The 12,489-nt window shown below is 35.6% G+C and overlaps 1 protein-coding gene across 2 annotated transcripts; it reads right to left on the bottom strand.

Annotated features, from left to right (window-relative positions):
- Window positions 1-2,846: 2,846 nt before the first annotated feature.
- LOC121877253 (membrane-associated progesterone receptor component 1-like) lies at window positions 2,847-12,259 on the bottom strand. Of its 2 annotated transcripts, XM_042382904.1 has the most exons (5): window positions 12,046-12,259; window positions 7,950-8,111; window positions 6,860-7,009; window positions 5,981-6,084; window positions 2,847-5,094 (listed from the first exon to the last, which is right to left on the bottom strand). In XM_042382904.1, exons 1-4 carry the CDS (start codon window positions 12,215-12,217, stop codon window positions 5,981-5,983), a joined length of 588 nt encoding a protein of 195 aa, XP_042238838.1. In that variant the 5' UTR covers window positions 12,218-12,259; the 3' UTR covers window positions 2,847-5,094. The 2 variants fall into 2 exon arrangements, with proteins under 2 accessions (XP_042238838.1, XP_042238839.1); XM_042382905.1 differs by lacking the exon at window positions 2,847-5,094 and having other exon boundaries at window positions 5,829-6,084; window positions 12,058-12,252.
- Window positions 12,260-12,489: the final 230 nt, after the last annotated feature.

The raw sequence follows: 12,489 nt of genomic DNA, 5'->3' as shown, positions 1-12,489 counted from the left end.
TGTCCCTCCGGCACAAACTCCAGTGACGCATGGAGGAGAGTCGTCGGTTTGCACAATTTTATGCAGGCATCCTTATCACCAACAAACTACAGCAAATTATGGCAACTTTTGCTGCCACTCACTCACTCCCCTCTCCTGGCTCATCACATGCTGGTTACTCCTCCGAGCCATTCATTGCCAAACACATCTGCTCCTGCCTTAGGCCCGCCCCTCCCCAAGCAGTCCCTCCTAATGGACCAGCGACACCACCCCAGCTGCCATATGCACCTCCAGCACCCAGCCTCCTTGACTCTCAATGCATGCTTCTTACACCTTTGCACCATAAAAAAAAAATTCAAAGCTGTGTCCCTCAATATTGTCAATGTTTATGTGCCTCCCTCAACCCCATGCTCAACCTTCCATATCGCATCCCTACCTGACCATATAACCCTCCTCTTAGACTGTAAATATGCTTAACTTTCCTCACTAGATGTAATTTGCAAATACAGTGAGTTCTGCTATAATGCTTGTTTTGATAACGCGAATTTGCTCTAACGCGATTTATGAATTAGGAACGATATTTGTATAACGCGAACGCTTGTTTGCTATAACGCGATTTTTGCTTACTATTTCTCCAATTTTGTGGTATTAACTGTGAATATGGTAAAGAAGAATATCTCCAAGAAGCATTCTGGTGATAGAATTCCCGGTGATGATCGTAAAAGAAAGTATATAACACTTGAAGAGAAGCTCGATTTTATCAACCTCAAAATCACCCTTCTCCCCCATCAAGTTACATTCATATTTTTTCAAGGTAAAGTGTTACATTTACTGTATGATTTCATTATTAGATATGAATGTAACATTTATTTAGACTGTGCTATCCTTTATGTTAGGCTAACTACTAAATTTTTTCGATTTCGAGTAATCTGCACCTAACCCTATTTTCTCCATAAGCCCTGTTATTTCTATTACGCGATTTTCTATAACACGATATTTTACAAGAACACAATTATCGCGTTATAGCAGAACTACCTGTACAAGCAATGACCCCAAAGGCACTCATGCCCACATATCACGTCTAAGAAGGCAAGCAAGAACTCCATTCTTATATAAAGCACTGTAATGCATTTGCTCTTCTTGCACAAGATGCAAGGGGTACCCCTTACACTAGCCTCTGCATTCTGTAGGGTAAATTTGAAAATAGGTAATCAGCACTTTGTTAAGTGATGAAACCTGTACTTGCAACTCCAACATCTGAATTGGAGATTTGAATAGGGTTCTCTAGTCTACACTTTTCTAGTGATACAGGAGTTATGCTTCTGACTTTTAACTTAGAGACACTTGATGTTCCCTCAACACTGAATGATACATTTCTTCTATACAAAAACTTTTATGCAAAAAAGTATATAAATAAAACAATTAAATAAAAAATAAAAGACCCCAAAAAGACCACCACTATAGCCTGAAATATGTTGTTTTTAATTTACAGTACAGGAAACTTACACAAGTGGGGTAGCCTTCACTCATAACCAAAGACACCGAGGAAAAATAAATAATCAGCAGCATAACTGCAACATGTGCAAATTGTATTTCTTTCTTTTGTTCCTTCTATATTTAGTTTCCAAAATATGATTTTTTTAAATTTATTTTCACATTCTCAATACTTCCCAAGGTGATTTTTCTTTAACCTATCCTCACTTTCCACGTGCCAGGAACCAACCACTATTCATCCTCACCTGACCAAAAACTGTCCCTAGATTGTTTGATTAAGTTTGAGATGCCACCTTGTCCCTCACATATCTCCAAGCCAAAGTTCTAACTATATTCTCACTGTAGGGTGTCTTCTATTCTTGTCTGGATTACCTCAATGTGTAAACCACCACACGAAGGACTCAAGTTCTTACCTAAACTCCTCCTCGCTACAGTAATTATGTTATTCAGTCAACTGGGAAAGGCATTGTGAGGGAGAAAATGAGATCAATTACTTCAAGAATGATGGCGATGATTCACTGGACGACACAAAAATTAACAAACTGGCAGAACTTTATGGATGGCACAAAAGGGAAGACATAAAGGTATTAGAGTCATTAAATTGAACAAAGGAAGCTGAGCACAACTTATGTAAGCTTTTATAACACCCGGCTTATATATTGTAAAGATCAATGCTCAACAGAAAGTTTTAGGTGGGGGTTGTAGGATCATGATAGGAAGGAACAGCATCAGCCATGTTCGGTACCATACAAGTGACGGGAAAAGGTGGCAGTACTGGAGAAGTGGGCGTACAATCCTAGGGAATATATACCACACTGGGTCGTACCTTTTAAAAAATTGTCACCAGGACCTGTAATCAAATAAATGCGCTGAAAAACACGGCAGCTTTAGAGAGATGTCATGATGGATATATACACCAAATATAAACACTGTAAATCTTTCCAGTGATAAAGTTATGCTACAGGCATACATAACTTGAGACGGACAGACAACACCGCCTGTCCTAATCACATAACCCCTTCAGCATGGGTGATAAGTTCATAAACCAAAGAAAATTAGGTTTACTGTACCTAGAAGTCAAAAGTTAAATCAAAGAGCAAACCAAAGGCTACCCCAGAACAAAGATTATATACATTATTTATGATTGCTGGTTACTTAAGTCTCGAGAGATGCTTCGGGTTAAAAAGCTCAAAGAATTTTTTTAAATTGATACTAAAGTAAGAAAAGATGTGTGTGGATTCACTATCTCTCCTATGGGGCTTTGACGGTCTCCCTCTTACTGTACTTATGAAAATATACCATTCACTGCAAAACAACTTAGAAGAGGATCTCAAGTTCTTATTACTGTTTATTCCACTATTCAAAATTCACCATGAGAAAAATTTATAAAATTTAATGATATAGTTTTTACACGTATTCATACACTTACTACATAAAACTGTGTAAAAAGTAATGGCAACAAAATAATGTGACTACTGTACAAGCCTTTTCATAGGTCCTAGCACATGGAGGAGCATTTATATATAACATTCTCTTGTTTTCACTTTCTGTATGTACTCAAAAAAGAATAGCCTTATAGAAAATTTTTCTTTTTTATAACAGGGAAAGTTTATTGACTCTTTTTGAACAGACATTAACATTCAACTGTACATAATTGAAAACTTCCTAATATAACAAGGATAGTTTTCTTTTTTATTACACAAGATTTTTTTTTTAACATTTGTTCCATGTGGATTTTATCAAACTACATTGACACTGTGTAAAAAATATAAATACAAATTCTGCTTCTCTAAATATCACAAAGTTAAATCAACTCCTTCATGCAAGGCCTGAAGAACAAGTTTCAGGAATGCCAAACGAATAGATAGCTGGACAGCTAGACGATACCGATATGCACACACAAACTAATTTCTTGAGGAAAGTTTAAAGTTCATTCTTGTACATGGATAGCTGATTCCTTTACCTACACATGATGTAAGGGTTGAATTAGATAACATAAACAAGTTGATATATCTTATAAAGATACAAGAAACTTGAACGAGGACTATTATCCCCACAGCATTACATCACTTGTGGGAAGTCCTCTTGCCAGGGTAAACAAACTGACTTTGAAAGCTTAACCTTTCCTTAAAAAATGTAATGGTGTGGAAGTTTGCATCATATCATGTCAGACATCCTTCCTCCATTTTAATCAATTCAATCAAGGCATAAAAAAAAATAATAATAATTGCTAGGAAAGCCCAAACTGTTCATGGCCGGTCAGTTTACTGAGGAGACCATTAATAACTAAAAAATTAAATCATGAGCATAGCAAAAAGGTTGACACATTAATTTACCAAATAACATATTAATAGTCCCAACTAAATACAGAAGACTCATCATTAAAGCACGTGATTTACTAACACAGACACAACTTTGCTGGTTTACAAAAGTGTGAACAGAAATGTTCATTTTAAGATTTGACTTTTGTTGTGATTATATGTTATGTTAACATTACTAATACAAGGTAAAAATTGCCCATTTTCAGATTTGGTTACTGTTGCAATTAAAGCAAACTCGTACAACACTAAGCTTAATTATCAGCATTCACTAAAGTCATCACTTGCTAAAAAACTGCAAGCAAATATCTCAAGTTTAAAAATGACTTTATATGATCTGCTACTTTACTCCATATTCTATGTGCTGATAAATTGTGAATGCACATGTCTTTTAGCTCTATATATTACAATTCCTTTGTCAAACTTATTTTCATTCATCTAGAATATAAACCTTAACCAAGCTGAAAACCAACAAGATGCTTTCTACTCCCATTATCATCTCAATATACATTTGTGCCAAAGCCAAAATTCCTTCTATGAATTACTTCCTGTGTGTGCTTCTGAATTCAGACAATACGTTCAACTATCTGAACCTTTTCCTCCACTAAGACTAGTTATACCTACTCTTCATTCTCAAATGTGATAGGTAGGCAGAGTTTAAAGGACGTCTTTGAATGGATTAGCAACTATGAGCACAATATCGAAATACTCGGTAAATAGATTATGAATTTATGAGATGAAACATCCTATCCAGAATCTATTAACTGAATATCTCCATCACACAGTATTTTAGAAACTGAAAGAATAAGGAAAGCACATGTGTGTATCTATGGTACAATATAAATCACTGTGGATTAGAAAAGATGGGATCTGGCCACGTATGGCTAAAGATTAGGTATGAAAATAACTCTGAATCAGCACTTGAGAGAAGACCAGAAATTATCAGTCTTCTGCAGTAGTTCATAAGGCTAAGTTTGATTTCAGGCTGTTTTCAAAACAAAGTCAGAGCACACTACCCCATTCTTAGCTTGTACCATCCCTGGAGCTCTGTAGTTTTATGATTGGCCAAATCTTTATCACCTAGCATGTGTGTCTGATAATTATCAAAATTAAGCCTGCCATTTTTCACTCATACTTAGCTATCATGTTTCTTCTATGTAGTCTCCAGACAGTCATCCTGAAGAATTTCTGCCTTCGTAGATCACTCACAGTATCCTTCATCTGTTGTCAGCAAGTACGGTAAGTGCCGTAAAGAGCTGCCCTTTTCCTCACCAAAACTTGAATTGTCTCAGTAAACAAATATCTGACAATTAATGAATGAAACAGAATATTTATATATTGTACTGACTACTGGTACATCAATAGTTAATTAAATTAACACAATTATCACTTAAGAACATTCAATTACAAAATGACAGGGTGAGTAAATAAATTGTTTCAAAGAAAATAAAGTCATTGGAAACTTAATTTTCTAAACCTAAGTTTATAAAAATTACAGCTGACGAAAACATGGAGTGATCTTTAAGACCAGATGGATTTTCTTATACAGTAGTTTATATTACATATAGCTGAGGCTTCTCATGTTCTGAGTGACTTTAACCACATCTTCAAAGACATAACGTACTTAATGGCAAGTATATCATGACCTTAATAAATAACTCCATAAGCCTTATAATGACTGATCTTGTCAACATCTCCCCTCCTTCTATTCCTCTTCATCTAGTGGATTTTTGGAAGGGTTCTGCCAGACTAACCAAAGTCATATTGGAATTATAAATTCTCAATTAACCTTGAGAACCTACTTTGAAAATTTTCTCAAGAAATTAAGTGATAAAATTATCATATTCTAAAAAAAAATTACTGTTAGTATCTCATGAATTTGAAATATATATATATATATATATATATATATATATATATATATATATATATATATATATATATATATATATATATATATATATATATATATATATATATATATATATATATATATATATATATATATATATATATATATATATATATATATATATATATATATATATATATACTGTATATATTTGCATAGGGTATTCCTAAATTATTTCTTTAAGAAACTACCAAGAGATCAAATTACTAAACTTTGGGGTCTGGCTAGAACCTTTAGGCCTTAACCTACATACATGTTTGCTATCCAATTAATATACTTAGTCCTCTTTATTGGATTTGGTGTCCTTTGCATCTTCCTCATCTGAATATTCTGTTGGCTGTTCTCCGGATTTCAAAAACTTTCCGATGTAGTCATACTTTTCTGGAAAATACAAATACCATAAGTAAAATTAGTTTGAGACATAAAAAAAACAGAATGTATGCATAATAATCTACCTTGTGACTTCTCTGTAAAGGATCCTGTGTTTTGTCTCATGCAGTTCTTCCCTTCTTACAACAAACAAGAACAAGAAACCAAGGTACAGTAGTACCTTGATACACCAGGCTAACTGAAGCAGACCCCAGTCCGGTAAAAACGAAAATCTGGAGAAAAAAAAATCTATGGGTTTGGGGGGGGGGGGCGGCCGTAAGACATTGATGATGATATGAAACAATCTAATTTACTCTATCATGTACACTACTGGTCCATTTTTCTACCTGTATAGTACCTTACACATGTCTCAGCAGGTTAGCCAAGATAACCAGGAGCCAAGAATGAGTTGGTGCTATCTGACAGAATGTGAAATGTTGTAGGACAAGGGGGACAGGAGGCAGACTGGTTGCCAATGGTCCTTAGTAGTTAAGTGAAGTCAGATGATGCCCCAAGGAGTTATTTGGCCACTAAGTGAGATCTGTGACTGCGCTAGAGACTGGAGGTGGTCAGGTGGTGGTTTGAGGTAAGATCAAATCAGCTGTCAAGTGCAAGTGGCAGGTCAAGCATGGCATGCTGGATAAAAGGTGTGTGGCTACTTAGTCACATATGGTGATGAAGGGGCAGCAGGGGAGTAATGGTGGTGCAGGAGGACAGCCAGGAAATGTTGATGGCGGTGAGTGTATGTACGTACACAAAAAAAAACACATACAGAGTAAATGCTTACCAGTGAATTGCATTTCCCATTCCCTGACTGAGTCCATCTGCATGGAAGAGAGATCACTGAGATCATCATATTCCTCTTTAACATCATTTACACTGAACGTTGCCAGCGCTCGTGTGGCGTCGTGTCCAGCAAAGGCGGCATAAGGTCCACCTGCAATACACAAAAATTCACGAATGAGCAGCCTGTGTGTACATACTTCAATCAATCATTATTTTTCTTGAACACGAATAAAATTAAAGCTGCAATGTCAATTGTTTTAGCCATTTGTCTAGGACCATTAACTGCCTATCACTTGTTCAATTCAACTTCTTATTTAATCTCTTTTCAATCTCAAATGCACTCAATGCCATCATATTTAGCTCTTAATAGCTTTATGAGAAAGCCTCCTATTAGTAGACCCTATGTTAGCAGATGGGTTTCAAATCACTATTGGTGCCTGCTAATAGGAATCCATCAAGGGTAAAATCCACAAGAAATTTTTTTCACTTTAAAATTCCAAATGTGGTCTGGCATGCACCATTTTATTTTAATCTGTTGCGCATCTAGGTAAATAAACCAAGTGGGAGGTCTTTTCCATTAAATAAAAAGTTCACCCTGTAATACATATGCACAAAAATACTAACAGGACTCAGTGCTAAACTAGCACTACAATCAGCTTAAAACAATGTTACAAAAGATAGGGTGAGCTAACTGGATTACACAGGCTAAACTACTGATCTGGGAAAAATGACAGCTGTCTGCACCACCTAATGACCATAACCTACATCAAAGAACCATTATGTGGGCCCTTAACAAAGTATATGTATATGTGTACTAGCTTTCATCTTAACTCGTCTAAACATGAATGAAAAGCGGCTAAAAATATTCATTTTGGGGTTACCTCTGACCCGTCAGTTCTTAAAAAGGCAAATAAATAAATATAAAAGAGGTCTGGGTACACTGACCCAAGGGTTCAAATCATTGGCCGTGAATTGAAGGAGTGATACAGTACTTAACTACAGTATTAGCATAAAGAAAGAATAAACACAGGAAAAACAATGTCCCATCACTGAAGGAGACTCAGTTACCACACTAAAGAATAACAACACACCTGGTCCATAGAATTTTTTGCCCCGTGTAACATCAAAGACCTTGCCATTCACTGCCACACAAACTCTTCCATGCTCTCCAGTGCCATCATACTGCTTTAGCTGCGCAAGGTTCATGTCCTGTCGTTTCATTTTAGGCACTGGGGGTTCCAGTGGTCCAGAAGCTGTACAAAAAAAGTGTTTCAAGGTTAAATTAAGCAAACTTAACAAATTAAACCAGATACACAGAAAACTTGATATCAGTTACATTCCTGTACCCACTGTGATACAACAATGACCTTGTTCACTAATCTGAACAATTAAAAGGGTAAAATTAGCTGGTTCATTAGCAATCTACAGGTACAGTACTAACTGTTTGGGGGTTAGTTTTACATCTTTTAATATACTGTGCAGCACATTCATCACATGACGTCAAAATTTAATAAAAATTTTGCAATCAAACTATGGAATCTTTATATACAGAACAGTATTTCCTTAAACAGTGACGAACAACCCAAGGTAGTCAAGCCACAAGAGTGATCCTCCCTCACCTCAGTGGGCCACATTTTGTAAAATTTGATTAGAACCCAAAAGCAAAAGCCATAATATATATCAACAGCCTGTATACTGGTATTTGCAATATTTCATCACATACTGGGTATAAATTAAGATTTTTTTTTAATTTAATAACAAATATATGTTTGATGAGTTAAATCTTAATTATATTATATATAAACAAAGTGTAAATTTGGTGAGTGGCATTAATGAAGGGAATTCAAAATGTCACCTGTGGCGAGTGGAAAATCCTTAGGGCAAGTTAAATTTTATATTTACTAGCCCGCTGGGTGAGTGGTAATTTTGCAGCATGCAAAAGTGAGTGTTTAACACTGTTTAGTTACAAAAAAAAATGGTCTTATGCAAAATGAATTACTGTAAATGTTTTTTTTCAATTAAAATAATAGAAAATTATTATCTCATAAGCAAATCCATTTATAACCACTCTTATTAATAACAATTATTAGTCCGTATGTTCTTTGCAGCTACTGTTCCGATATCAATTTTATCTAACAACATTTGTTCCTGTCCACAAAGAAAACAAGAAAAAAATCAGCACACGGCATCTGTGTTAAAGTCTTCGTGGCGTGACACGTGAGTTTGCACACTGAAACTGTGGTGCTACCTTGGAAATGTTTCTGAGCCCTCCAAAAAAAAGAAAAAGACATACAATGAAAACTGTGATAAAGTAAAGCAATATGAAAAGGTATGCCATCAGTGAACTTGGCAACACAGAACAGAAAATCAGTGACAATGGAGAGGAAAGATATAGTAGTGGCTCATTCATGATGCATAGCAAACAATACTGTACCATGTTTTGCTCATTCTACCAAGTGTATTGCATAACAGACCAGCAAAACAAATATTGTGGAATATTCAGAGGCAGACCAACAGACGATAGTAAAAGTTAACAAGGAATTCAGCAATGGAAGTGATTGAGAGAACATATGATTGTATGGAAAAAAAAATTTAAACTGCTACAAGGACCACTCGGACACAGACCTTGGCTATGAACAGTGTCTTACGGAACCTGAACGACCAACACTAGTGTAATGAAGAGAACAAATGGTGATTGCCAAAGATATTCAAAATTATGGCTTGAATCTACAATGATGAAATAGGAAACTTACTCAAATTAAGAGAACAAGAAACAAAAAGAAGAATGACTAAAATCTACAACAAAAGACCAAGAACAAACACTAGGAAAAATTGAATTCTGTTTGAGTTCTGTTGATATCTAGAATGCAGGGAATCCCTAGATTATGAAAGGGTTGCGTTCCTGGACCCTGTTCGTAAGTTGATCTGTTCGTAAGTCAGAACAGTGTTAATTCCACAGGTTAGGTTAGGTTAAAACACAAACCTACCCATACAAAACAACAGTAATATCCCATACATAACAAATATTGTAAAACCTGTCAATGTTGTACGTAAAGTAAAATTGTGCAAACCAGTGGACAGTCGTCGTTGCTGGGACACGGAACCGCCAAGCACGGGCGGAGGCCAACCGCTGAACAAAGTAGCACCCATTTGTAAGTACAGTGCCAATGAAATGTTCATTGGGCAGAACATTTTTATTAAGAATATATTGGGATCAAGTTATTAAGTACAGGTGTTCATAGGCTGGGCATTCATGTTGGACTCCCTGTATAAGTAAATATTTAATAAAATCGTCAAACAAGTTTACAATAGCTTCAACATCAAGACAGACATTACAGTTACACAGTTCAGTATATATACAAACAACACAGGTACAGTATACATACTATGCAGGAATACAATTTCCATTATACGTAGACAGTGCGAGTATACAAAAAAAGGTAAACAATACTGTACAATGATTCGACTACAGTAAGGATAGTCAACAAAGCCATCAGGTGTTTATTTCCAGTAGCATCCCTGGCTACTGAAGCTATAAACTCAAAACCAGTGTTACTCTTATCATTTAAAAGATGATTGGATAAATAATGGATAAATTAAGTTATTAAATTTGACTACATACATCCTGTACAATATTAACTGCATGTGACCTTGTAAGCTTAGATTCAGTAAAACAAGAGATTCCAGAAAACCCTCAGTCAGAAGTGGAGCAGTAACTATATAAAATCAAACTAGTTAATATAAGTAAGGCATTGTGCTGGTAAAATTATCGTTTCGGTCTTCCACCTATTTGAAAGCTGTTCAAAACACACAAAAAAAACATCGGAAAAACAAAACTTCAACCTAACCTAACCAAACCCAAACGTAAAATACTAAAAGTCGCTGGATGACCAAGACGATAATAATACCCTGTGCACCTTCAGTAGCCTACCTAACCTTAAGCTTTAGTCTCTACCCACAACCCAACCCCCAAAAAATACATTCTATCATAAAACAAACTAAGTACAAGATCTTTAAAATCGAGTTTATTTCATTTACGTCCTCACGCCACAAAAAATGAGGCAACCATATATTTGTGTAACATATATAACGTATACTTGTGTTTTGGACGTGAACAACCCACTTATGTTAGTTTGAATATCTAAATAAGGGTCCGACTAATTACCCAAATGTATCCAAATATAGCCGGAATGAAGTCAAATAATGGTCCTAGATGAATAAATCGGACTGCCAATCACTTCTCGACTAGTATTTGGTGTCAGAAAGTAACAAAAAATTGGAAAACTTACTTTAATCTGAGTTAATAGATCGCGTGCATGTACCGAGGGAGCGAGGAATTACCCAAATGTACCCAAATGTAGTCGCAATAAAGTCAAATAATGGTCCTTGATGAATAAATCGGACTGCCAATCACTTCTCGACTAGTATTTGGTGTCACTAAGTCACAAAAAATTGGTAAACTTAATTTAATCTGAGTTAATAGATCAAGTGCATGTACCTAACCTAACCTAATCTAACCTAACACAACTCAGATTAAATTAAGTTTACCCATTTTTTTTTTACTTTGACACCAAATAATAATCGAGCAGTGATTCACAGCCCGAATTACGCTTGTACGACCATCATTTGACTTCATTGCGGCTACATTTGGATAATTAGTCGGACCGTCTAAATAAACAACAACCGACCAAGTCCAACCTTTATATTTGTTTGTTATTGTCCTCAAACTGTTTACACAATTAAAGTAAGCTTTCGCCATTAATCCTGCAATATCCTCGATTAAAATAACTTGCACTTGACCAATGTTTGCTTGCCTGCGCTATGTATATATTGAACCACTGTGAACTTGTTTGGTGATTTAAATGATTATAGCTTTTCTAATTCTATAGAAAAATGGTTAAAACACTAATTAATATGCTGAGGCAAAATCTCTTTAGAATTAGACATAAACATTCAAGTCTTAACACATACTGACATGGAAATTACGGGAAAGTCACTAACTACCAAAGTTTGTTACTGCCAAGGTAATTCCATGACACTATTGGCAATTCAGTACATTATAAACCAATAATGCGGTGTCTAGGAACAAACTTCATTAATCCCCTCAAAAATTTTATTCTTCCTTTCAAGCACATTTATATAAGACCAATTCCGTCACCAGAGTAGTGAAGCTGTCACCCCACCTACCATTGCTCTTACCTGCACCACTGCCATTCGAAGGTCGGAAGATTTTATAGATGAGGACAACACATACTCCTAAAAGGAATATGTTTATAGGAGATGTGAATATTTCCGTGAGAAGAGAGGTGACCAAGGATTCCTCACTTGGAGGGACGGCATCTTTGGCCTCTTCCGCCATGATAGCTCAGTGACTGGCTGCCTCACCTCCCACACTCACCGCCCATACCAGCATTCAGGACTGTATTAACCTTATGTGTACACTATCTCCTTATCTTGTAGCACAAAACTCTTAGACATAAAAAGTGACGCAAATTTAACATGATATAAATCCATAAATCATATATATTTATGACAAAATATAGTACGTTTTTATGAAAATGTTCTTACGAAAGTGATAACTTTCTTTTAACTCATAACTACTTTGAAGTTTATATACTTATATTAAATTTA

This window comes from Homarus americanus, unplaced genomic scaffold (assembly GCF_018991925.1).
Source record: "Homarus americanus isolate GMGI-L3 unplaced genomic scaffold, GMGI_Hamer_2.0 scaffold367, whole genome shotgun sequence".
In the NCBI taxonomy this organism is placed as follows: domain Eukaryota; kingdom Metazoa; phylum Arthropoda; class Malacostraca; order Decapoda; family Nephropidae; genus Homarus; species Homarus americanus.
Note: the sequence above shows the minus strand (reverse complement) of the source record. Positions and strands in the feature narration are given on the sequence as shown.